General features: G+C 39.3%; 3 protein-coding genes across 8 annotated transcripts in view; 1 reads left to right on the forward strand and 2 right to left on the reverse strand.

The window, feature by feature from the left end:
• Window positions 1-1030: 1030 nt before the first annotated feature.
• ampd3a (adenosine monophosphate deaminase 3a) lies at window positions 1031-11407 on the forward strand. 6 transcript variants are annotated; one of them, XM_074667071.1, is made up of 16 exons: window positions 1031-1173; window positions 1442-1517; window positions 5101-5323; window positions 5429-5603; window positions 6017-6182; window positions 6268-6487; window positions 6802-6931; window positions 7099-7293; window positions 7496-7627; window positions 7706-7869; window positions 7973-8099; window positions 8182-8345; window positions 8464-8584; window positions 9278-9451; window positions 9542-9652; window positions 9749-11407. In XM_074667071.1, the coding sequence occupies exons 2-16, from the start codon at window positions 1460-1462 to the stop codon at window positions 9923-9925; spliced, it is 2337 nt and encodes a 778-aa protein (XP_074523172.1). In that variant the 5' UTR covers window positions 1031-1173; window positions 1442-1459; the 3' UTR covers window positions 9926-11407. The 6 variants fall into 6 exon arrangements, with proteins under 6 accessions (XP_074523172.1, XP_074523174.1, XP_074523173.1 ...); XM_074667073.1 differs by having other exon boundaries at window positions 1046-1169; XM_074667072.1 differs by having other exon boundaries at window positions 1050-1173; window positions 1421-1517.
• lyve1a (lymphatic vessel endothelial hyaluronic receptor 1a) lies at window positions 10726-12553 on the reverse strand. The gene is made up of 6 exons (XM_074667077.1): window positions 12406-12553; window positions 12131-12314; window positions 11891-12030; window positions 11336-11515; window positions 11170-11242; window positions 10726-10897 (listed from the first exon to the last, which is right to left on the reverse strand). Exons 1-6 carry the CDS (start codon window positions 12491-12493, stop codon window positions 10726-10728), a joined length of 837 nt encoding a protein of 278 aa, XP_074523178.1. The 5' UTR covers window positions 12494-12553.
• A 1909-nt stretch (window positions 12554-14462) lies between these two features.
• Window positions 14463-22909, reverse strand: part of mrvi1 (murine retrovirus integration site 1 homolog) — a 28610-nt gene continuing 20163 nt past the window's right edge. Inside the window, exons 30-40 of the mRNA XM_074667224.1 lie at window positions 22694-22805; window positions 22497-22527; window positions 21367-21507; window positions 21024-21155; window positions 19914-20067; window positions 19777-19826; window positions 19188-19334; window positions 16557-16618; window positions 15821-15943; window positions 15535-15663; window positions 14463-15319 (exon numbers count right to left, since the gene is read on the reverse strand). Of these exons, the coding sequence (XP_074523325.1) occupies window positions 15157-15319; window positions 15535-15663; window positions 15821-15943; window positions 16557-16618; window positions 19188-19334; window positions 19777-19826; window positions 19914-20067; window positions 21024-21155; window positions 21367-21507; window positions 22497-22527; window positions 22694-22805 (1244 nt within the window). The 3' untranslated portion in view covers window positions 14463-15156. The remainder of the gene's footprint in view (window positions 15320-15534; window positions 15664-15820; window positions 15944-16556; window positions 16619-19187; window positions 19335-19776; window positions 19827-19913; window positions 20068-21023; window positions 21156-21366; window positions 21508-22496; window positions 22528-22693; window positions 22806-22909) is intronic.

Below are 22909 nucleotides of genomic sequence, written 5' to 3' on the forward strand. Positions count from 1 at the left end.
AAGACAGAATTATAACACATTATTCCTAGAAGGATGTCAGCTGAGGTGTCTCCCCTTTTTTATGTGTCTGCCAAAATGTGACAAGGCAAAAACTGAAACCACTGAAAAGTAGCATAATTATTTTAATCCCATATTGACACTTTTTGTGGTATGGCTAAGGGATACATTGTTAAGTAACTACTGGAGTGCTGAATAGAAGATGAGAGCAGTAAACACCAGATCAATTTTCAACCTGACATACCTCTGTCAATCAAAATGATACAGGCCCAGGACTGAAAATCAGTTGTCTACTGCCAGCTCTGTAAGTACACTGATAGCCTGAGCTGAGAGGATTAGCCTCATAATCTCAAACACTGTCAGGCTAAATCAGGGAACGTGGGGCCCCTGCTGCTTATGGTCAAAGAAGTAAATCTGGGTCCTTTGTGTGAAGAGTTCAGTCCAATTAGATGTTGTACTGCAAGAGTGCTAACTGTGCTCTGGACAAGAATCAGATACAGAGCCTTGGATGTTCAACACTCACCACTGATGGAAGGTGATTGAGGAACAGGAAGCTTAAACATTTTTTCCTTGCATCAAAAATGAAATGCAGTCATTTATAGAGACACTTACTCTCATGACACAGCCTGATGACATCAGTCCAGGTGAATGTTCTGTGATATTATTTTTGGGTTGATTAGCTGTATCAGAGACTGAAGTGGGATGAGAATCAAAGCTGGGTTAAACTAAAGTAACCATGTTACATCACCCAAAGATAAAGAGTTTAACACATCTAAAGGGCATCGTTGTCTTTTTGCTACTTACTTGTCTGCGCATATTCTGCATTTAAGCAAATCATCCACCAGAGGACAGCATTATTCTCTACAAAAGATAGGAAAATCAGAAGAAACATTAACATTTTAAATGCATATTCATGATTTTTTTCTTTAAGAACTGACTGGAAAAAGTAGATACATAATCAAAGATCACTTGCATGAAATACTCTTTGGATGGATGTCTTTGCACTTAGCTGTGGCAGTGAAGGAGTTAAGGATGAAGTGATGTGCACTGCAGGGCTGTGGATGTGATATCATTCACCACACAGCCACAACAGTAGCACAGCAATGACTGGGATGTTTCTCTGAGGGAAGTTGTGCACAGTTTATTCACGCTCCACAGATATACAAGGCTTGGTAGGTGAGTGTGCTTTTTCTTTTTACATTTGGTTGCGATCCAAAATGGAGTATTCTGAATGCGTGGCGGTGTGCTGTATTGATTTACTACACCTCATGACAGGTCTACCTGGTTATATGTATCCATATCCAAACCCTTTTATCCAAACCCTAGTTAACACTTCCAGACTTACTCAAAATGCACCTGACAAGCATTGGAGAATATCTGAAGGAGGATGCTTTCCATTCACTGATGAGTGCACTTCTCTCAGTTTATCTTTCCTCCTCTTCAGGCCGGGCTGCTGGGGAAGATGAAAAGAGGAGACTCGCCTCTTAAAAAGCAGATGTCAAGTCCTTGCTTGGGAAAGAGTGAGTTTTTTCCCTTTATTTTCTCCCTCTGAATCCTTTCTCCATGTAACTTAAGTAGCCCTCTCATCTTGTTGACCTCTCCCTCAGATATGACTTTGACAGGGACAGCCATCTTGGGGGGGCTCAGCCAATAAAAGCAGTGAAGTGTGTGAGAACAGACTAAAAAAAAGACAAGATAAAGAGAGCAGGATATGGTGAGCTGCTCTGAGATTGGACTGTGAGTGCTGGAGTAATGGCCTGAGAAGCCCCCTGTGGGACTCACACACTGAATGGGAAATGATAAATGATGATGCTTATTCTCCAAAGCAACTGTAGAGATGATATATGGGCAACTACATTTTCCACATTTACAGCACATTTACGCAGACTCCCAAACACAAGCTACATCAGCACACCCAGAGTAAGCTCCATTAAAATTGTCCTCACATTAGTGCCTCATAGTGCTTTACGGAGAGCTATGCCAGCCATTTGATCCGCTGTTTCTGAAAGCAGACAGTCTAATCAATACGCAAGAGATTTCAGTGATGCTGGGTGAAGTATTTTTTTCTGCTTTGTTTTGGGATGCTGAGAGAGGTTCTCTATATAGAAAAGATGGCTATTTTTATCAATCAAGGGTTGCGGGATTCAAGAGACATCTGGTTTTGATTTTAGTTCACAAATGTCCTAAATTAGTAAATTTTAGGATTTGCTGTGAGAGCAGGCAGATCAAGCCATTACTCCCAGTCTCATCTCTGAGCAGTTCAACCACATCCTGCTGTCTTTATCTGGTCTTATTTTAAAAACCAAAGACTTGCAATTTTAGGGCACTGGCAGAAGTATATGCCTCTTAATATAAGCTATACATCAATGATGAAAAGTGGGGGAAAACTATTAGTATTAAACACCCCTTGACATTCCACCATCAGTGTTACTGATTTCTCTTTTCTGCCATGCAAGTAAATATGCAGGAAATTTGAAAACAAAACAGTTCTGATTGAAATCAAACTTTTTGAGTTACATTATTATCTCTCTTAGTCAAGGCTGTTGCAGAAAAGTTCTGCAGGTAAAATCTTTTCAAAACCCTTGTTTTTGTCGATCTGTTGTCCTGGTTGTCCGAGAGTTGTGAGAGCACAGTATTATTTTACAGAGGAGACTGTCAGAGGAGTGTGCTCTGCATGTAGTATTAGTCTGCTTGGTTGTAACTAACAGTAACAGCATCAGCAGGCCTTTGCCTTATGTTGTATACAGCAAACAAACAGAGTATGGTTAATTGGATTATAAAGATACATTGGGGGGAATGGTGTGTGAGGTAGCCCAACTTAGCTCATAGGAAGACCATATTTGCTTCATAATGATGTTTTTGTGATACTTCTATTTCATTTAAGAAAATAATCGAAGCATTTTGTAGTTGTCAGAATAAAAAAGGGAAAACCACGCTAACTACCTGCTCGTCACATCTCTTAGCCAAAGAAGCAAAGACGTGAGGAGACCATCAGTTTGAGCACTTGACGTGAGGTTAAGAATGAGGGACATAGGGCTTGCACCTGGGAGAGGCACAAAGAAAGAGATAAATACTCAACAGCAAACAGTCTTATCGCTGATAGTGGCTGTCTCATTGTTGATGGCCAGGTTTTTGAGGATTAGTACAAGCTCTGTCAACATGGTGACACTGGCTCCTCAAAATAGAGAGCGGTCAGGGGGACAACAGTTTTAAAACTGTTTAAATTTAAATTTAAACAGTATTAAAACTGTTGGCCTGAGTCTCCTTCAAACCGTAGTTTGACTGAGACTGACCAGGGAAACGGACTTAAGTTAGCATCAAGACAAAGAGTATGGTTAAGAGTGGCACTGAAGGTAAGAACAAAAGCAATGAGAAACACAGTGTTACAAAAGTAATAGGCAGTATGGCTGGAGAGTTAAATTTAGGTTTTCGTCAACATCATTACATACCCGCTGTCATGCAAGTCACACAGTCAACTGAGGGGAGGCTGGAGCCACGAAGACTCAGATAGCATGCGAGTCCACGGATGCAATAGTCAAGAGATTCGTGACAATATTTTGTGATAAAAGTTTGCTTTGCTATCACAAACCTTTATCCACAGTTAATATTTCGCTTTATTTCTATACCAGACCAGCTGAAATTTTGCTCTGAGATGGGTCTCTAAATTCCAACTTAATTCTGGCTTCATGACTTTCTTGGTGGACTATAAACAAAGTAGTGCAGTGGACAGGAAGTCATCCGTCATGGCTGACACTGTTTGAACGGAAGCTAAAGAAATGTTGGCAATGGTTGATACTTGCAGGTGGCTATATGGATTGCATCCAAGCTAATGTTACCTTTGTGGTCAGGTTATTATCTCTTTTGTGTTTTTGATTTATTTTTTTCTTACTTTACCCATTGATTGGTTAATTTTGATGGAAAATTTACTTAATTATTTGAAAGACAAGCCTAAACTTTGGTTTTTGTGCCAACCCAGTTCTTGTTAGTGAGCATAAAAACACATTTTATCTCAGTTTGTCTGTGTGTGACTTAAGAAAGTGCAGTTCTCCTTTCACTGTTAACATTGCGGGTTAAATTATTGTAAATAATTGATGATGAGGCCATCATCTCTGGCACTCTGCTTTCAGAGTATTTCAAAGTTGGCTTGTTGTGCAAGCTACATATCAGCTGTGTTTTGTCTGGAGTGGTGAGATTTCCTAGCTCTTATCATAATACAGTATGCAAAATGTACATGGTCTTATTTTGTGATGTGTTAGCACCCTGATAACCAAAACCTGTACTGTTAAGGTTAACAACAAGGCACTGTTGATTCGCCCAGGGAACACCTGCAGAAACTGACAGTTGTCTGTTTATAATGGCTCTTGGTCTATTAAAGGGTGAAGGACAGTAAACAAATACAGTAAATCAAGATAAGTTGTAAAGATGGATTTCTACATCATTCTTGAGGGCAGTTTAAGCTCCGCAAAAGTGTCATGAAAACCTAGGAAACCTGTAAAGCATGAATTACTAAAATCTATAATTATAAGGGAATGGTTGTCAGTGCTGCTTTTTTTAAAACTAATCATATGAAACTAACAAGTTTTAAATTAGTGACTATTTCACTGCTGTCTTAAGCCAAAAAAAACTTTGAATTTCATTGTTAACAATTCTTGAATGAAAAGAAATAAAGAATTAAAAAATGGGGGTAAAAAGTAAATTGTAGTACCAAAAGAAACTAATAAAGCACCTGTTAAAACAAAACCTTCTCTACCTTCTAAAACAGAGACTATCAGGTCCAGAGCCAGGATGTGTTAATTTATGTTGTGCGATAAATAACTTGATGAAATGTGTCATTTGTTAAAAGTGACCCCACTGGCAACTGCAGTAATTTATTGTAATTTCAACCAGCATAAATATGTCATGCCAAGCTCTGCAGGTGCTGGTACTGTGTAGCACGTAGTACTTGAATGTCACACAGCCAAACCCTGACATGGGCCGATAAGTTTGTTTTCACAACATGACGCCTGGTAAAAGCAAGTTAAGTTCTTTAACAAAGGTATTAGCTCTTTGGATGCTTTGGCTGTTCGTCCCTGCCATCTAACTCTTTCTCTTACCTTCTTACAGGCATGCCTCGACAGTTCCCAAAGGTAACTCTGAGTGAGGAAGAAAAGAAGACACAACTGCAAGCAGAGAAAGTTTACGCCTCAGCACTTAAGGAAGAAGAGAATAAAGATGCCTTATCAATGTTCACTGTGCCGGAGGACTGCCCGATCGGGCTGCAGCAAGCCAAGGACCATGAGCTGCTTAAGGAGCTGGCAGAGCAGCAGTCAGAGGAGACCACTAAGAGGTAGGCTCTGCCCAAGACCTTTACAGACATTGTTCCAAAAGTTAGAAGAAAAGTATGTGCAATGTAATCAGATATAGTTTTGTAATCACACTACTGATTTTGCAGGAGGCAAAGCTTGAGGATTATTCGATCCCAGTCAATGTCCCTGCAATTTCCACTGAATCTAGAGTTGACACGGTCAGTGACGCCATTCCTGTCTCCCAGCTCCATATGCTCTCCAGTGCAAGAGAGCTGCCCAGACTACCAGAGGGTCACTATTAGTGGTGATTACTGTGCTGGAGTAAGTACGAGAACCAAGAGTAGCACTGACCAAACATACGAAAGACAGGGTCAGTTTTTCAAATCTTTACTTTTACCACAGCCGCTGGATGAACAATGATGAATCATGAACAATAGATGCATCAATAAAACTCTCTAGCAACAGAAAGTGTTAAAAATAAAGCTTATTTAGAGTGTTAGAGACCTTTGAAGCCCACCTGTTGTACTGCAATGACTCAGTAAGGGGCTACAGGTTTTCTGAATTTTTGATTTTACATCACAGAGAGCTCAATTGTTTTTAGGCTTAACCTGTCTAACCTTTTCAATATTTTTTTTCTCTAAAAAATTGTGAAAATCTTGGCAGATTTAAACTCAAGTACTAAGAAACAACAATTCATAAGAAATATTGACATGTTGTGTCAATTTTCCTTTCAGGTAACTGTGGAAGACTATGAACAGGCAGCCCAAAGTCTGTTTAAAGCACTTCTTATTCGTGAGAAATACTCAAGGTTAGCCTATCACAGATTCTGCAGAACCACGGCTCAGTACCTCCGCAATGCGGAGAACACAAGATGGAGCGAAGATGATGAGGTTATTCCAGGTTTGCATTACACAATTACAAAAAATGTGCTTTATAATGTTTATCAATGTTTATGCGACAATAAGAGATTTTTTTTTCTTTTCAGATACGTGCCAATACCCAAAAGAAGGGGAGGATCCATACAGCATGGAGAACATCCCTGAGAACTTGAACTATGAGCCGAAGATGAAGGATGGGATAGTGTACATGTATGACAGTGCTGAGGCACTGAGGGAAAACAAACCCCATGATCTTCCTTACCCAGACTTGGAGACCTTTGCTGTAGATCTCAGTCAAGTGCTGGCAATGATTGCAGATGGACCCACGTAAGTTGCCAAAACAAAAAGTCACAACAGTAATGCTGGTTGAATACAGCCATGATCACGTAATTAGTTACTGCCAGCTAGGTTGACTTAGGGTGACCTTTTTCTGGGGTGTAATGCAGCTAACTTACAAAATCTTAATCATTTAATGATCAAATTTTCCTTAATGACTGCCAGCTGAATAGACCTTAGGTAGCCAAAACTCAAAAGGGAGATTTAGATATTGTTCATTTTTAGAGAGCAGCGTAGGGGTAAGATAGCTTCTATCTGAATACATGACTGGTGATAATGAAAGCTGAGTTTGTCTTCTGTTGAAGGAAGACCTACTGTCACAGACGACTTAACTTCTTGAGCTCAAAGTTTTATCTCCATGAGATGCTCAATGAGATGGCTGAGCTGAGAGAACTGAAAAGTGTTCCTCACAGAGATTTCTACAATGTTCGAAAGGTTAGATTTCAATCTTGCACGTTTTAATCTCTTTTTAATCTATGCCTTTAAGACTACATTTTCTTCTGTAATATACTGTAGTAAAAATCTTAAGTTTAAGTATTTGTAACAATTAGATAATTAATGTAACTTGTTAACTTTACCCAAACATGGTTTTTGTCTCTCAGGTGGACACACACATTCATGCAGCTGCCTGCATGTCTCAGAAACACCTGCTGACCTTCATCCAGAAAACATACGAGACCGATGCTAACCGTGTCGTGTTGGAAAAGGTGGGGCAAAAGATGACCTTGAAGCAGGTTTTCCACAGCCTGAACAAGGATCCCTACGACCTCACAGTGGACTCTCTGGATGTACACGCTGTAAGCTCAGTTGAAAATTAGCTTTATTCTAGGATCATTTACTTAAAAAAAAAAACTTTTTAGAATGTGGTCATAGATATGTTTTTATTCCATTTTATTTTATTCCAAAACATACAGAAATATCTTCTGAGAAATCTCTTTTCTAATGGTTAGCATAAGAATTTATTTAGATTGACCACTGGCTTACAATTATATCCTACAGGGGAGACAAACCTTCCACAGGTTTGACAAGTTCAATTCCAAGTACAACCCAGTGGGTGCCAGTGAGCTCAGAGAAATCTTCCTGAAAACAGACAACCTCATCAATGGAGAGTATTTTGCCAGCATCATAAAGGTAACATACCATTTAACTTATCTTATCAGTCAGAAGAGACACAGACACAGGTGAACACTCCATACTTGTCTTGAACAGGAAGTGGCTCATGACCTGGAGGAGAGTAAGTACCAGTATGCAGAGCCTCGTCTTTCCATCTATGGACGCTCTCCCGAGGAATGGGACAGTCTGTCCAAGTGGTTCATTCACCAGAAAGTTCACTCACCCAACATGAGGTGGATCATTCAGGTGCCCAGGATATAGTAAGTCCAACACTCTCAAAAAAGAACCACCACATTTCTGTTTTCCTACAGAGCAGAATATCTGAAAGTCACCAGACACAAGACAGTATTGTATGTGTTTCAGTGACATTTTCAAGTCCAAGAAGCTGGTACACAGTTTTGCCAACATGATGGAGAACATATTTATGCCTCTGTTTGAGGCCACTGTGAACCCCCAGAAGCACAAAGAGCTTCATGTCTTCCTCAAATATGTAAGACTTCTTTTTGTGGTTTCATCAAACTAATACACAGCAAAACAAAACAAAACAAAACATGATTTGGTTCTATGTGCAGGTGTCTGGCTTTGACAGCGTGGATGATGAGTCCAAACACAGTGATCACATATTCTCCTTCAGGAGCCCAAAACCAGAGCAGTGGACTACACCCGACAACCCTCCTTACAGCTACTATGTCTTCCACATGTATGCAAACATCATGGTTCTCAACAACCTCAGAAAGTAAGATCCAGAGCTGTTCTTCTGTTTTGAAACTAAAACAGTTTTTTAAATACCAAAAAAATGAATAAATTTTTTTTTTCCATTGACTGTGACTTTTGTCTCTTTGTGTCCTTTTTAGAGAACGTGGCCTGAGTACTTTTCAGTTCCGTCCCCACTGTGGAGAAGCTGGATCTATCACACATCTGGTCTCTGCCTTTCTGACCTCTGACAACATCTCACATGGGCTTAACTTGAAAAAGGTACCGAGAACTATTGATGGGAATCTATTTTAAGTATTTTTACAGTGATGTGGGGTGGTAAAAATAATTCTGCAGAATTTTAAAGAGATAAAAAGATTAAAAACCTGACTTGCACTTGCGAGCGCTACATCTCAATAGATTGATTCTCTGTTGCTGTCCCTGCTAAAAATAATAAACTACATGTGACCATAATTGAAAACTTGGAGGAGACTCTCCCATAATTCTTCTCGTAAAGAATCACTCTGACTTAAACTATTTTAAAATAAGCGCTAGGTCAAGGTGAGGCCGGAAGTTCTGACTCTCTGAAAAGCTCGACAACATTTAAGTTTTCATTGTGTAGTGCAGCTGTTTGTTTTAAACCTTTAAATCCTAAGTTTCTGACTGTAGCTCTGGGATACAGCAGCCAAAGTCTTACTTGGTCTTATACTGAATCAGGTTGTGTTCATTATTGGGAACTTGGTACAAAATGAACATTTGCTTTTAACAGTTCAGTTTTTGTGCCACCAGGGGGAGCTGTGGTGGACATCAGGCTCACTATGATAAACACTACAAACAGCTTTCATTTATGGTTTTATAACATGTGACATCTTAAAGCTTTAAATATTAAACAATAGAACACATTTCTCTGTGATCACTGCATGTGCTTGTCTAACAGAGATGTATTTCTTTCCTGATACGCCATGTTCCTCTCAGAGCCCTGTGCTGCAGTACTTGTACTACCTGGCCCAGGTACCAATTGCAATGTCTCCACTTAGCAACAACAGTCTGTTTCTGGAGTACTCCAAAAACCCACTCAAAGAGTTTCTGCACAAAGGCCTGTGTGTGTCCCTGTCCACAGATGACCCCATGCAGTTCCACTACACCAAGGTAAACAACGTCCAGGAAATGTAGTTTCCTAACCAAACATTTTCTCAGAAATATAATTTTGTATAAACTGTTTCCATGCCCTAATTCAAGGAACCACTAATGGAAGAGTATGCAATAGCAGCTCAACTGTGGAAGCTCAGCACCTGTGATGTTTGTGAAATAGCAAGGAACAGTGTGCTGCAAAGTGGACTGTCTCACCAGGTAAAGGGACATATTCACTGATTGTACTCTGTCACTCCAGGAAAAATATCTACCACACTATCTCACTCCTCTTTCTGTGTTGTTGTTTGTTCACAGGAGAAGAAGCACTTTCTGGGAGTGAACTATCTGAAAGATGGGCCTGACGGAAATGACATCCGTCGGACAAATGTTGCACAGATCCGCATGGCCTACCGACGCGAGACACTGTGTAATGAGCTCAGCTTCATTGTTGATGCAGTGAAATCTAAAGGCTTGGACTTAGTATCTGAATAAACTGTACCTCAAATCAGGCATGCTGAGCTCTTAGTAACCACCATTAAGCTTTATTTTGAAAGGTGCTAAGCAGGGACTGTGATTATTTAACGAGAAACACATAATCATGTTAGTTTAATAAATGCTTGCTATGCAATACATACCTATTAAAAAGTTGATATCAGTAGAAATCTAGCAAGTAAACTTCTGAATAAGTGACTGCACACATGCTTTTAAGTATTTTGAAAAAACAAAAAAGAAATATTTGAAGACAAGATGTAGAAAAAATAGATTCACACACATATGTAGTCACCTCTGACAGTTGTACCTTACACTCCATTATAGGATGGGGGTGTGGTATAAACCTGATGTTTTTCAGGTTCTGTATTCACAGTTAGAAGAGTGATGCATAACACTCATTTAAACGCTGCTCTGATAAATCAAAAGAGGTGTTTTATCGATGTTTCAGGGAGTTTTGGAAAGTTATATCCATTAATTCATGAAGACTTGGCAATTACCTTTGTTCACAATGACACGTGCCTTCTCGAAGAGTTTGTAGCATTGCTGAAAAGACATGAGATTTACATAAAAAATGCCATAGGAAAAAGAAAAAAAGTCTATAAAAGAATAGTCCTTAGTCTTTTTCAAGAATTGTATTGCAAACACTGCCATCTAGTGGCAAAATTGCACCATTTAAAAACATCATGTGACTGAAAATACTCCTGAACACATTTGACAAAAATAAATGTGTTGCACACCATTCTGTTACATTTCTTTACAAAGTACTGGAACAAATCACCTTTTATCTTCACAATAATACATTAGTAATTGTCCATGGAGTGTCTCTTTGTACTTGTGCTGTCATCCTCTTCTATACTCTCCTCTTCCTGAGAAGCAGTCTCTGGTTCCTTTATAACCTTCACACATGTCCACTCTTCGGTCTCGATGTACTCTTCCTGCTGCTCCTGCTTTGAGTCTGAGGGATTCCTTTGCCTTTTTATTTAAACAGAATAAGATACAAATCTTAGCATTATTAGGTGAACAAAAGGGAATAAGGAACATGCTTTAGTTTTGAAAAAAAACTGATTTCATATGAAGAAGATTTTTTTTTTAATCATAAAGCTGATCTAAAATGTGTAATAGCAGTTTACGAAGCACACAATAACTTCTCTTTCTCTTGATTCATCTACACTTTCTTTCGTAAATATATATGTGTGTGTGTTTTTGTGTATAGAGCTCTGGTATTTTAGCAGAGACCCACTTACATTGTAAAGTATGCAAAGATAATCACTGCAAGAAGGAGAAGGGCACAGGTTGTGATGATGAGAATTGCCTTTCCTGAAAATCAAAACATGAAAGAGTAAACAGTCATGACAAAACACCTTAAACTTATTTTTTGTATTTAAATGACACTTGAAACCAGCTTCATACCTCCAGATGAGCTTTGTGCCTTGCTGACAAACCGAACAGGTTCTCCTTCACTTTCTAAAGTTTCAAGAGTCAGGGTAGAAAAGGTGGAGGAGGTAGAACGAGGAGCATGGGTGGAGGTTGTTGTTTTTGTGGTGGACCGAGGGTTATCACTTGTGATATCCTTCAATTGTAAGGCTGCATCTGTGCATGTGCATATAGGGTACAAGAGATTAGATAAGGAATGTTTTAAGTGTGCACCATTTGATACATGCATATTTGTATCATTCAGTTATTTTTAACAAATGTAGCTTTAACTTTGTGAAAAGACGAGGTTATAATCAAACATGCATCCCTTATTAGAGTAGAATAGTTGTTCTAAAAATGTGCGCAAAGACATTGGACACCAAGCTGAATCCAATCTTAGTTTAAATTTCAATCAATTAAGAGTCAGCACAGCCTCTATTCACATTAATTTAAAAGTTAAAACTCTCTGGAGTTTATTAACTGTCATGGCTTTGTAAAGAAATTGTTGCTTTGACTAAAATAATAAAGACAGGCATCTGAAAAATATCCTACCTGATTCATTGAAGCAAAACACATCAAACTTTTTTGTAACAGGGGCCCTCCATGTCACCAAGCCGGTCTGATTCTGTCCACAGTTATACTGAGCTCTGCTGCGAGGGATGACTGCAAAATGCTCATCAATCCATCCAAACCTAAACAAGAATAAAGAATGACATGGAATTAGCTTCTTTTCATTCAACTTAAATGTTATTTTGTCTTCAGTGAATGAGATCATCTCTGCTCAGGTCTTACCTGCATGTTTCTAAACCTCTGGAGAGAGCTGTCTGGACCTCTGCTTTAGAGGCCATGATCACACCGAGTGACAGGCAGAGCAGTCGAGCTTCAGAGACATTGAAGGCATACTGAGGCTGGTTGAGGTGGTTAAAGTAGGTGGCTTGAAATACTCCTGCAACACTTTGATTTGCTCCTGGAAAAGCTGGAAACAGCATAAGCAAAGTGTAGATATAGGTCACCCCACATACATAGATATATTAAAAAAATGTATAAAAACAGTTGAAATTACCTACCTCTGATGTGGCTTTTGTCCACTTTCTGAACTGACAGAACTTGAGTAATTGACAGCAACAATGTGATGCAAAGCCAGATCATATCCATGCTGGTCAGAATAAAGACAGATGACTGCTGCGGATGGAGAGTGCTGCAGGACTTTATGTGTCTGTGAGCCAAATGCCCGGGTTAAATAGAGGTGATTCTGTTAGCTGGGGTGTGTGTACTCTGTCATTGCCAGAGAGAGGAGGAAAAGGAAGAGGGAAGTACTGCTAATGGGTCAGATCAGGAGCAGATCATATGTTTCAGCAGCAGGTCCCAGGAGAGAGGGAGAGATAAAACTCATTTGACATTAACTGGAGACACGGCTACAGACGGTCTGCAGAGGAAAAATGAGGGGAATTCAGTAATGATGAAGTAGTTTGAATACTATCAGATAGATTTTAATCACTCTAAGTAAAAATAGCACAGCCTTCAAAAGTGTATGAATGGAGGATGTTAAACTATTGACTTTTAACAATGATATACATTTAAGCTGTCTAAGCTGATTTTCACTGTTACTGACATCTGACTCGGGGCTCTCTGTCCAAATGACTTCCTCCCAAGGGGCATTATTCAACCATAAACATGCTTATGATCTCTGGTATCCTGCGATGAGCCTCTGGCACACGACCACATCCCATTTCCACAAAAACATCTTTGCACAAGCCCTACTGGCAGGAAATGACGCAGGGAGTGCTGACGAACAAGCAGCTGTAAGGTGTCAATGGGTTGAATGAAAAGTCATAAGCTGTGGAAAAAAAAAGGTATGTGATTTCTCTTTGGAGGGTTCTCTGAGTGTCAATAAGGCCACAAGATTTCTCTTTGATTAAATCAAACTAAATGCTGTGTGGGTTAAATAAGTGACTGTGATACAGCGACAAGATTCCATTTTTAAGTCTTTGAAAGTTAAAACAGTTGTGGTTATGAAACCAAAAGTTAAAGGGTAGACTTTTGGGTTGTGCAGTTTCAGTCATAAACTCGGCCTCCATGTTCGCAGATGGGACATGAGTAAAACTTGAAAATTAAGATATGTGTCACTTACACTTTATAAAATGTGGTCTTAGGAATTATAATAACTTCATATCATACTGATTTACAGTGGTATGTTAAGTGTTTGTTCTTCTGACAGTACTTCTTTTAATTTGTCATTTTATGTTAAAACAGATGACTGACTGTCAACACGTCGGAGCTCCTGCAGGTTCTTTACCAGATAAACAAAGTGAGGGGCACAGCAAAAGAAAACTCAATAAACAGAAGAGTCATTAAACTTTCCAAAGCTATGGGTGCCTGCTTCAAATCAACACAAGAAGCTGTTTTACTGTGCTGACCTGAGGCATTGCTGCTGTTTAATCAATGAGTTTAATGTGTGTTAGCTGGTTTAGTTGTTATGGTCCTTATCTCAGGAACGATCCTGCTGACCTGAGGTCAAATACAACCGTCTCTACTTTTAGAACTGAACACAAAACATCTTTATGTTTTCCAGAGCATACTAATGAGCATGTAACTATAACTCATGTGGCTGACTGCACATGCAGCATACTTTGAGACTTTGACTTTGAGAGCTGTATGTTGTACCCTCATGTAGCCTTTTTCAACTTCTGCAAGTTATTATTTGGTCTTTATCTTTAATATAAAGCACACTGAGCTTACCAGAACTGAAATGTGCTATATAAACAAAAATGCTATTGCCAATAGGGCCAACACCATCTGGTTTAGTCCCCTCTCACTACCTTTCAACATTTTTTTTAAATTGCTCACAAAGTTATTAAAGTGCATCTTCGTAAAAAGCAGAGAAAGAAAGTTGCAGACCATACTACATGGTGACAAAATGGTTTTAGCTTCAGGCAGCTGAAGAACAAAACTGTGGAAGGAGGCATGGAAATGTATGACTCACTGCTATATTTTAGCCACTGTCATGACTCCAACTCCCTCAACCATACCATATAAAAAACCCACCTGTCACTGTAATGAAATGAAAACAAAATCTGCTTTGGCTGCATCATCAGTTTTTCAGTTTCAATGACAACAAGCGGTTTCAGACACCTTTATTCAAAGGTGAAGTGGCCAAACATAAAATATTCAGAGAACAAACGACACAGGAAGGCACACATGTACAAAAAAGATAAAAATAGGTCATCTAAAAAGTGCTCTTTAACATTATTAAAATCTCTCAGTGCCTGAAGACACAAACCAGAACCACACTGCAAACTATTGCACTTGAGGAACTACTTTGGAATGTGCTTCTATTCTAAGGAAGTTAAATACACATTTTACAACCTAAACGTAATATCTTTAAATATGATTTCAGAATCTCTCATTGAATTTCAACTATTTGACCTGAGAGACTATACATTAACATTAGAGTGTCATTAAATATACATATCTTTTATTGCGTCACTCAATGAAAAGTGTTGGTCCCTAAACAAAACAAAACTAAAACTTTTTTGCACTCTATCAAACAATCCTGCAAATCTTTCCAATACAAACACAAGTAAGAACTTAATGCTATGAACCATGAAAAAGGCAACATTTTTTTCGTAAAACCTCCAAAAATGTTTTTTGACCCTCAAGAGTCAGGGACATACATTCAAGTGAGCTGGAGTGTGGACATTTGGTAAACCGACAAAGACAGATGTCCTCCACGGTCTCTAGTACTGTCATCTGGAGTTCTTCGGTTGAACACTTCAGTCCAAACATCTTATCCTGTCTTATACAAACTCCTTCTCAGCTTACGTGTCCTCTCGTCTGTTGTATTTTTCACTGAAGAAGGTAAAAATACTGATAACCAGACACATCACCACAAACAGTGTCAGTGCGATCCAGAGAAGTCGCCGGCTCACAGGAATTTTGGGACAAACCCGGCCAAGTTGGACGAGGAACTCTTCCATCCTCCTGTGAACATAATCACCTTCCATTGTAAAAACACAAAGCTGTATGGTTTTATTAAATATGAGTTCAACAAAGGAAAAAAATCCATTTCCCCTCCAACCCTTAATAAACAAATGTACGGATGTGTTCACACATGTTAGCATAATTTAAAGATATATCTAGTTTACTTTGTCCAAAATCCTGCTCATCTCTTATCTGAGGAAGGAGATTGAAGTTACCTGCTTGTCTTTATCTTGTATCCACTCTCTTCATCTTTATTTTTCATATCCAGCAATTTCTCTGCAGTGTTTTCCTCCTCACATTTCTCCTCCTGGACCACTTTACTCTGCTTCAGTCCCTCTTGGTAGCTACAGATGACATTTTCATATTTAGCAGCATGAGCTGAGGATGTACACAGTGTTTTACCAGAAAGTAACAAACAGTTTTGATTCTACCCTGGTAACGTGTTGAGTCGCTGTATGTTTGGTATCAGATGCAGGAGAAATGACTTGCAGAATGTCTCACCCTTTGTCATATGCCTCCTCCTCGATCTTTGCCTTAAGCTCAGCTCTGATCTCAGCTCTGATCTCTTCTAAGTTGACAGCAGGTTTGGCCGGCTCACTTTCCTGCTCCGACACACTCTTTCCACTGCATTGTTTGAGATGGGAAAGAACAGTCAGCCTTGGGCGCCACCACAGTCACAACAAAAGTAATAAAACTGATGCCAAGCTGATTCCATCACAACGCCATGGCCTCATCTGGTAATGGACAAGCTGCAGCTTTAAAGACAGCGTCACAAGCTGGGCTGGTACAGAAAGAAAAAACACTTTGCATGTTTATTTTTCTATTCTGGTCTCTTTACAAAAACATAAAGCTCAGATTCTTCAGCACTTTACTCTGGCTCACCTTATAACCAGGTTAAGATTGGAGCTTTGTGACTGGACTCTGCCATATGCTTGCATAAATGTTTAGATTGTGACTCCGGACAGCATATCTATCAGCTGCAGCAGGGTTTGATTATTTTTTATGCACACAGGGTTAGTTTCACCTCACAAAGGCTTTTACTGCTCTGTACAACACATCCTGAAGGTCAGACAAGCAAACCAAAGGTCCCTCTGCAGCACAAAACACTTTTGATAAGAACTATTGCAGCTTCAGGCCCATTGTTTCCAGGGCTGTGCAGTGACCTTGGAACTCAAGTCATGGTATGTGAACATAGTGTTCGCTGTGGAGTGTGTGAGGGTGTGCACATGAAACCTACCTTTCTGTTGCTTGTTGTGCTGTCTCTGGGGGAGTGTTAGCTTTCACATCAGATCCTTCACACTACAGAGAAACAAAATAAAAACCATTACAGAACATGATTATCATTATTTCTTATCTCTATCTTTGTCTTAATAACTACTCCACGAGCTGTGCTCAATACTTGATTATGATTTGCCAACCCCCTTTACAATTGTTATTAAACCTGAATAACTAGAGCGATGCTGTAGACCAGGGCTGGCCAACCAGCCAGAGACCAAGAGCCACAAAATTTACCGTGGTGCTATAAAGAGCCAAATCACACATATGGTCTTATAGATAGATAGATAGATAGATGTGAGCACATGAGCGATTGAGGAGCACATGTAGAGAAGAGAAACTGAAACTTAAGTATTAAACTCATCACACAAGTATTGATCAACGCTGATCCCAACGTTGGAGACAATATATCAGTATTTTAGATTGATCAGCACACCACTACTTAGAACAAGAAGTTTATGTATATATTTTGTATGAATGGATCGAAGAGCCACACACCGAAAGGCAAAGAGCCTCATGTGGCTTGCGAGCCACAGGTTGGCCACCCCTGCTGTAGACAAATACTTTTTTCTGATTGCTTTGGAGGAAAGAGTTTTTAAATTAATTTATTTGATTTGACTTTATTCATTTATATAAAGGGGCAATGAGTATCACTAAAAATTTCAGTACATTATCAGTGTAAATATACCAGAGTTAAGCATAAGGCTAATTTTCATCTGTAGTCCCTGGCAGGCCAGATCAAAATTCATAACAATAGAAAAATTACAAAAAACGGATAAAAACAAAACAAGCATACAATAAAACATGATAAGCTACAGTGATGTCACCTGTATAAAAAGTTCTCTCAATTAATTTGTAAAGCACAAAATTGTCCTTGAACAGTCAATAGCTGATAAGTCAACAATTGAGTAAAGAAGCTTGGGATTTAAAAGGAAAAAACAAAAAAAAAAACAAGAAGCTGAGCGAAAGAGATGTCAAACAAGATGAGGAAAACAGACACAAACATCTGTGCACTGAAACACAGTTTGAGCCCTGGCAGTGTAACATAAGCAACAGGATATTAAAAAGGTGCTGTTGTTATTCTCTGCATGTCTTAAAAATGTCAGTGTACAAAAATGTTGCTTTGCCTTAACTTTAAAATAAATGCTGAGTTAATTGTGATTAAACACAGTAACGCGAGCTGTTGCTAAGACTTTAACATGCTAATTCAACCTTTTGGTTGGCTGATTAGCACACACTCGTGACAAAATAATTACTCACCATTAAACCTGAGAGACAATTTACTTAGCCACATAAGTGAGTAATTTTGAATCAATAAAATCATCTTTAAATCAACACCAGGTGCAACCTTTTTTGTATTGTTAACGTGACCGGGTAGAATTGAAGTTTTGTCTCACCCAGTCAGGGATCAATTTTGCATAATGGCCAGTAACTAATCCATAACTTACTCAACCAAAAGAATTAGTGCAAAAATATTTCAAAAATATGTGTGCTGTAGAGGTAGCTATTTTTGACTACTGTCAGTCTTATGTTTTTAAAACACTACTCTTGGTATTAAATTTAGGCTCCTCCACACAACCAGGTAAGACAAAGAAGCAGCTTTTACATGTTGAATCCATAGATTGTATAAAAACAGCAGTTTCTCTGAATGAAGCCAGAACTTTTAGAACTCCCCCTGGTGACTGGCAGCAGTATTGGTCTCACAGCATCCCTCATCCATTATGGTTTTAATAGGAAATTAAAAAGCTGATAATCTTTTCATTTGTTTTGGTCAAAAATGTTTTCTGTCATAGCAGAAACCAAGTCTATGAGAAAATGTGCATTTTACTGAGCTTATTTTAGTTAAGAGTGGACATGATGTCGTAATTTGCAACTCTGTTGACCATTTTGGGCTACAGCAGTAATCTGTGACAGGTAAGCATAGCAGAAAAGGAGCGGCAAGAGAAAACACAAACATAAGAGTCATTAAACTTTCCATAACCCTGAGTGTCTGCCTCAAATCAACACTGTTCTGTGGACAGTAGTGACCTGACGGATCTTTGGTGTTTTATTAGAACGTTAAATACGTTTATTGCCTATCAAAGTGGTATTTTGGCTTCACATCCAACAATGGGAGGAGACAGAGGCACTCGGTCCATATTTGTATACGGCCACTGGCTTAATCTCATGACACAATTAAAGGTGTTTTAAAATATAAGGTCTTAAACAGTAAAATGTCATAAATGTAGCATTTTTAGCTGTTAGATGAATGTAATAAAGTCTCCATGATTGAGCTTCTCAAAATACACATGTGAACAAGAATCTTTATTTTGTGCCTAAAAAAAAGAATGAAAATGGATATAGTCCTTATTTATTTTCTCTCACTTACTCTTCTGCTAACTGTTAACACATTTAACTTAAAGTAAGAATTGACCATCATGACCATGGATTCAAAAGATCACAACCACTTTAAGAGAGTGGGACAGAGCTTTAACACAATTTGAAGAGAGTGAATCAAATGTCCTTATACTGAACCCTTTTATAGGTCCTAAGGTGAATAGGGGTCCTTAATATGTTATCCCATGTCATATCCTGACAGGACAGGAAGACCTACCAGGACAGGAAGAGCAGCACCAGCTGCAGGTCCTGTGTTTGGTCCTGCGATGGGGCCTGGGCCGGCTGTGGCTGGAGTCTGACCCGGGATGTTCAGGAGGTTAAACTTGGGCACCACCGCTACGCTCACCCTGCGCCTGGGCAGAGCCTATAGAGGACATTCATCAGTGGAAAAACATAAATCAGAAGCCGTGGAGCATGTGAAGGATGTCAGGTAAGCTAGCTGACAACAATCAAATGGTCCCCTGACAATTCATTTAGTGTGGTACCAACATTACGTTTCATTGTTTTGTGTTTACAGACCCTCCATAACAACTCTTTATGTTTTAAGAATTAGCTGAACTTTAGTGGCACATTTTAGGATGCTAACACAACAAATGGAGATTGGAATCATGTCAGCATTATCGTAGCACTAGAGCAGATAGCATGACACTTCAAAGAAGCATAAAAAAACAAAGAAACACAATTAAATAGCCTACAAATTTGTGAAACTGGAACCAGAGAATATTTCATGATTTCTTAAAAGAAGTGGCTTGAAATTCCAACCCTTAAATAAATTATCAAACTTCAGAGCAAGATCGCATCCTTGCCTTTCCGAGGGTGAGCGACATTGATCTTGAAGGCCGTGGAACGCCGTCATCTGTAAGACAGAGGCATGAAATTGAAATCACTTGGGCTAATTTCCCTTCTTTTCTAATCTAGATGTGTTTTGCTGGTGAAGTCTCACCTCCTGTGTCTACAGAACCTCCATAACAACGATTTGAGTTCTGATTGGCCAGCTTCTTGAACTCCATGAGCTCTGCATGGTCTTTCTCATACGTCCTCTTCAGATTTTCCACATACTGCATCATGACCTCAGTGGCTTTGTTCATACGTTTCTCCTGTGGCATAGTGAGAGATCAGGTAACTCAGTGCTGCATTACAAAAAAATTCCCAGAAACAACAACTTCTATTGTCCTCAATCTAAATTTTAAGCAGATAGCTTGCTTCATTGTGGGAAGAGCCATGAAAAAAGTTTTTGTATAAAAAAATTAAAACAGTCTACTACTTCTAAAGGGATAGTTCACTGATTTTTTACATTATTTCAGTCTATCTAACTTGGGAGATAAAAGTAAAAAATAAACAAAAACTGATGTTGTTGCTTTGGATGGATCCTTTGGATGCAGCAAAAAAAATCTCCCACTTTTTCCTTTTGAACTGAAAACGAAATAAATAGGATTTTACAGCCAAAACATTTTTTTAACGTTACTGTATAAGATGAGCTCCATGTGATAGAGGGCCACAGGTTGAAAACAATCTGGCACCTCTACATTTTTCAGTGTTTTGCATGAGTTGTGTGTCTAACACAAGTTATTCCTGAAACAGTGAAAAAATTCCCAAGAACTCTTTATCAAAGTCCCTGTGACATAATCAAGACCCTGCAATGGAAATGTTCTATTTTAAGCACAGCTTTGCATTTTTGCACAGAAAATATGTCATTAATTTTAAATCAACTGTATGCTGTGTTTATGCAACTGGGAACTTGACCAAAAGTGGCATGCTGTGGAGGTTCATCAATTCCGTTTTGTGAAGATTGGCAGCAGTACAAAGAAAACTCAGTAATTTATCTAAGTGGCCTGGGAATACAAACAGCTTCAGACATTTGTGCAGCGAAGTCATTAAACGTGCCCTCAGATTGATGTTTGCTTTGGCTGGGGCATGATGATACTGTGACATCAGATATACTATCAGAACCATTATTTCTAGACACTGTCAAACACTCCAGCGGTATCTTGAAGAAGACAGTATCTTTTTGCACGTAATGCAGAATTCCATGGCTGGTCTCTCATTTTTTTACCTGTCGAACTGCTCCCACTATCTCTGCTCTGCTGGAGAGCCGCGTGGCCAGCCTGTGCAGCACTGACAGAGTCTCTATGAGGCGCTGGAAGGACTCACGCTGCTCCAGGTTTTGCCACTGTGGTGAAGTCATCTGCAGACATCAACAACATCTTTTAACAACTCTCTCCTGAAAACAAACAGCACATCATTGTTTCTATGGGCTTAGAGTCAGATGAGATAAATATTTACTGCTTGATGCCTTTAGGAAACACTCAGCAGATGAACATGCACTAAAGAGCCAGAGGGAGTTCTCCTTTCCTAAAGAGTGTATCATGTAACAACTGATGTTTTCCAGGACTGACCTTCAGCGCTCGTTTGAACTCCTCCAGCTCTTTCTCTGTGTCTTCCTCAGTCAGGTTCCTCTCCCTCTCTGCCTGTTTGAGGCGCATCTCCAGAGTGTAGTTGTCGTTACGAAATGCCAGAGACAGCTGCACAAACGCATTCTGTTGAGAGGAAGATGCAACAATATCACATGCAGAATGGCACACCAGACAGCCCGTTAAACACTGAAGAGCTGCTGGTGAAGATGACACAGCAGCTCTGTGGAATTCATGGACAACACACACACACACACATATGTGGTTGATTATGTAATACTAAAACATATTTTTATTGGGTGACACGTGAGAGAGTATCAAGCAGCCCTGGGAACAAGTTATGATCCTGACATTGACCTCCTGATGCTGTGCTGTGTTGATCAAAGTCAGTCTGCGCATTTTTCCAACTTTCACAGGCTGCAGCTCAGAGGAAATGGACGACCTCTCTGACAGTCCTGATACACACACCAGAGGGAGCAGCCACAGGGGTTTCATCCCGGCCTTACAGCGTCACTAATGTTTACATATTCTCTACAGGAAATCACTCTGAGTCTCTTTGGTCTGATCAGGCACAGAAAAACACTTTTTACGACTGCGTAATTAACTTCTTAGGTAACACAGCAGGTTCTTGTAAACACAGGTCTGCACGTGGCAAAGTTAAGTACTCAGAGGAAAAATACATCAGCCTATAATGTTTGAGCATGATTTACTGAGCACGTACTGTTGGTGGTCTGTTTTACAACCTATTGTATGATCATTCCTGTGCAAGGTTAATTACTCTGAAGCCTCTTAAAAGTGGAAATGAGAATGAATATGTTTTGTCAAAGCAGAAAATAACAAGGAGTCATTATTGTTATTGCTTTTTCAACAATTACAGCTTTATAAGACCACATCTGTGCATGAGCCTCTTTATTTATTAGGCTTTAATTTACCACAAAACTATATTCTTAATTTTCTCATTTTAAAGTCTGCCACTGTGTTATGAAGTTGTAGTTTTTCCTGTGAAAAAGTAGTGTGCTCCCCTGTGATATGGCTCGTAAACAGTGTAGAAGTTAGGGACTCAAACATGCACAAACAAAATAATGAACTGTCACGCAGAGAGATGAGATACCAACCTCAACTTCTTTTTCGGTGAGTGGGGGTGCACTGGAATGACATCAAAGAGGAGCTGTTAGTAAGGTCAGTAATGTATGCATGGGATCTATAAACAGTTATCAAGTAAGAGGGGTTATTTCTCAGAGATGAGGGGGAAAGACTGAGGTAGAAGGTTGGAAAAATGTCGAACGTGAACATGAGCAGCTGGTTTACATACCAGCCAGGCAGACCTCGATGAAGTTTGAGTTTTCTCAGCATCACATCGGAAATGTTTGGCATGGCGTCAGACTTCTCTTTTGCTTCCTCCGAGTTTGTTGAAGATGGAGGACCTGCAGAAATGTTGTAGCACAAATAAAACCAAAAAAAAAAAAATCATCTTGAAGAGATTTTTGTGCAACTCCCTCAAGTGAAAGTATATGACTTCCCCGAAATA

This window comes from Halichoeres trimaculatus, unplaced genomic scaffold (genome assembly GCF_033239565.1).
Source record: "Halichoeres trimaculatus isolate MK-OKI-2021-1 unplaced genomic scaffold, fHalTri1.1 fHalTri1_scaffold_3, whole genome shotgun sequence".
NCBI lineage: Eukaryota > Metazoa > Chordata > Actinopteri > Labriformes > Labridae > Halichoeres > Halichoeres trimaculatus.

What these genes read in the sequence shown, in the direction of transcription:
- ampd3a (XM_074667071.1), top strand. Translation starts at nt 1,460, where the DNA reads ATGAAAAGAGGAGACTCGCCTCTTAAAAAGCAGATGTCAAGTCCTTGC. An exon ending in AAGTCCTTGCTTGGGAAAGA is followed by an intron (nt 1,518 to 5,100) that starts GTGAGTTTTTTC and finishes ACCTTCTTACAG; the next exon opens with GCATGCCTCGACAGTTCCCA. An exon ending in ATTTTGCCAGCATCATAAAG is followed by an intron (nt 7,628 to 7,705) that starts GTAACATACCAT and finishes TGTCTTGAACAG; the next exon opens with GAAGTGGCTCATGACCTGGA.
- lyve1a (XM_074667077.1), bottom strand. Translation starts at nt 12,493, where the DNA reads ATGGATATGATCTGGCTTTGCATCACATTGTTGCTGTCAATTACTCAA. An exon ending in GGACAAAAGCCACATCAGAG is followed by an intron (nt 12,315 to 12,405) that starts GTAGGTAATTTC and finishes TGCTGTTTCCAG; the next exon opens with CTTTTCCAGGAGCAAATCAA. An exon ending in GGCACAAAGCTCATCTGGAG is followed by an intron (nt 11,243 to 11,335) that starts GTATGAAGCTGG and finishes TTTGATTTTCAG; the next exon opens with GAAAGGCAATTCTCATCATC.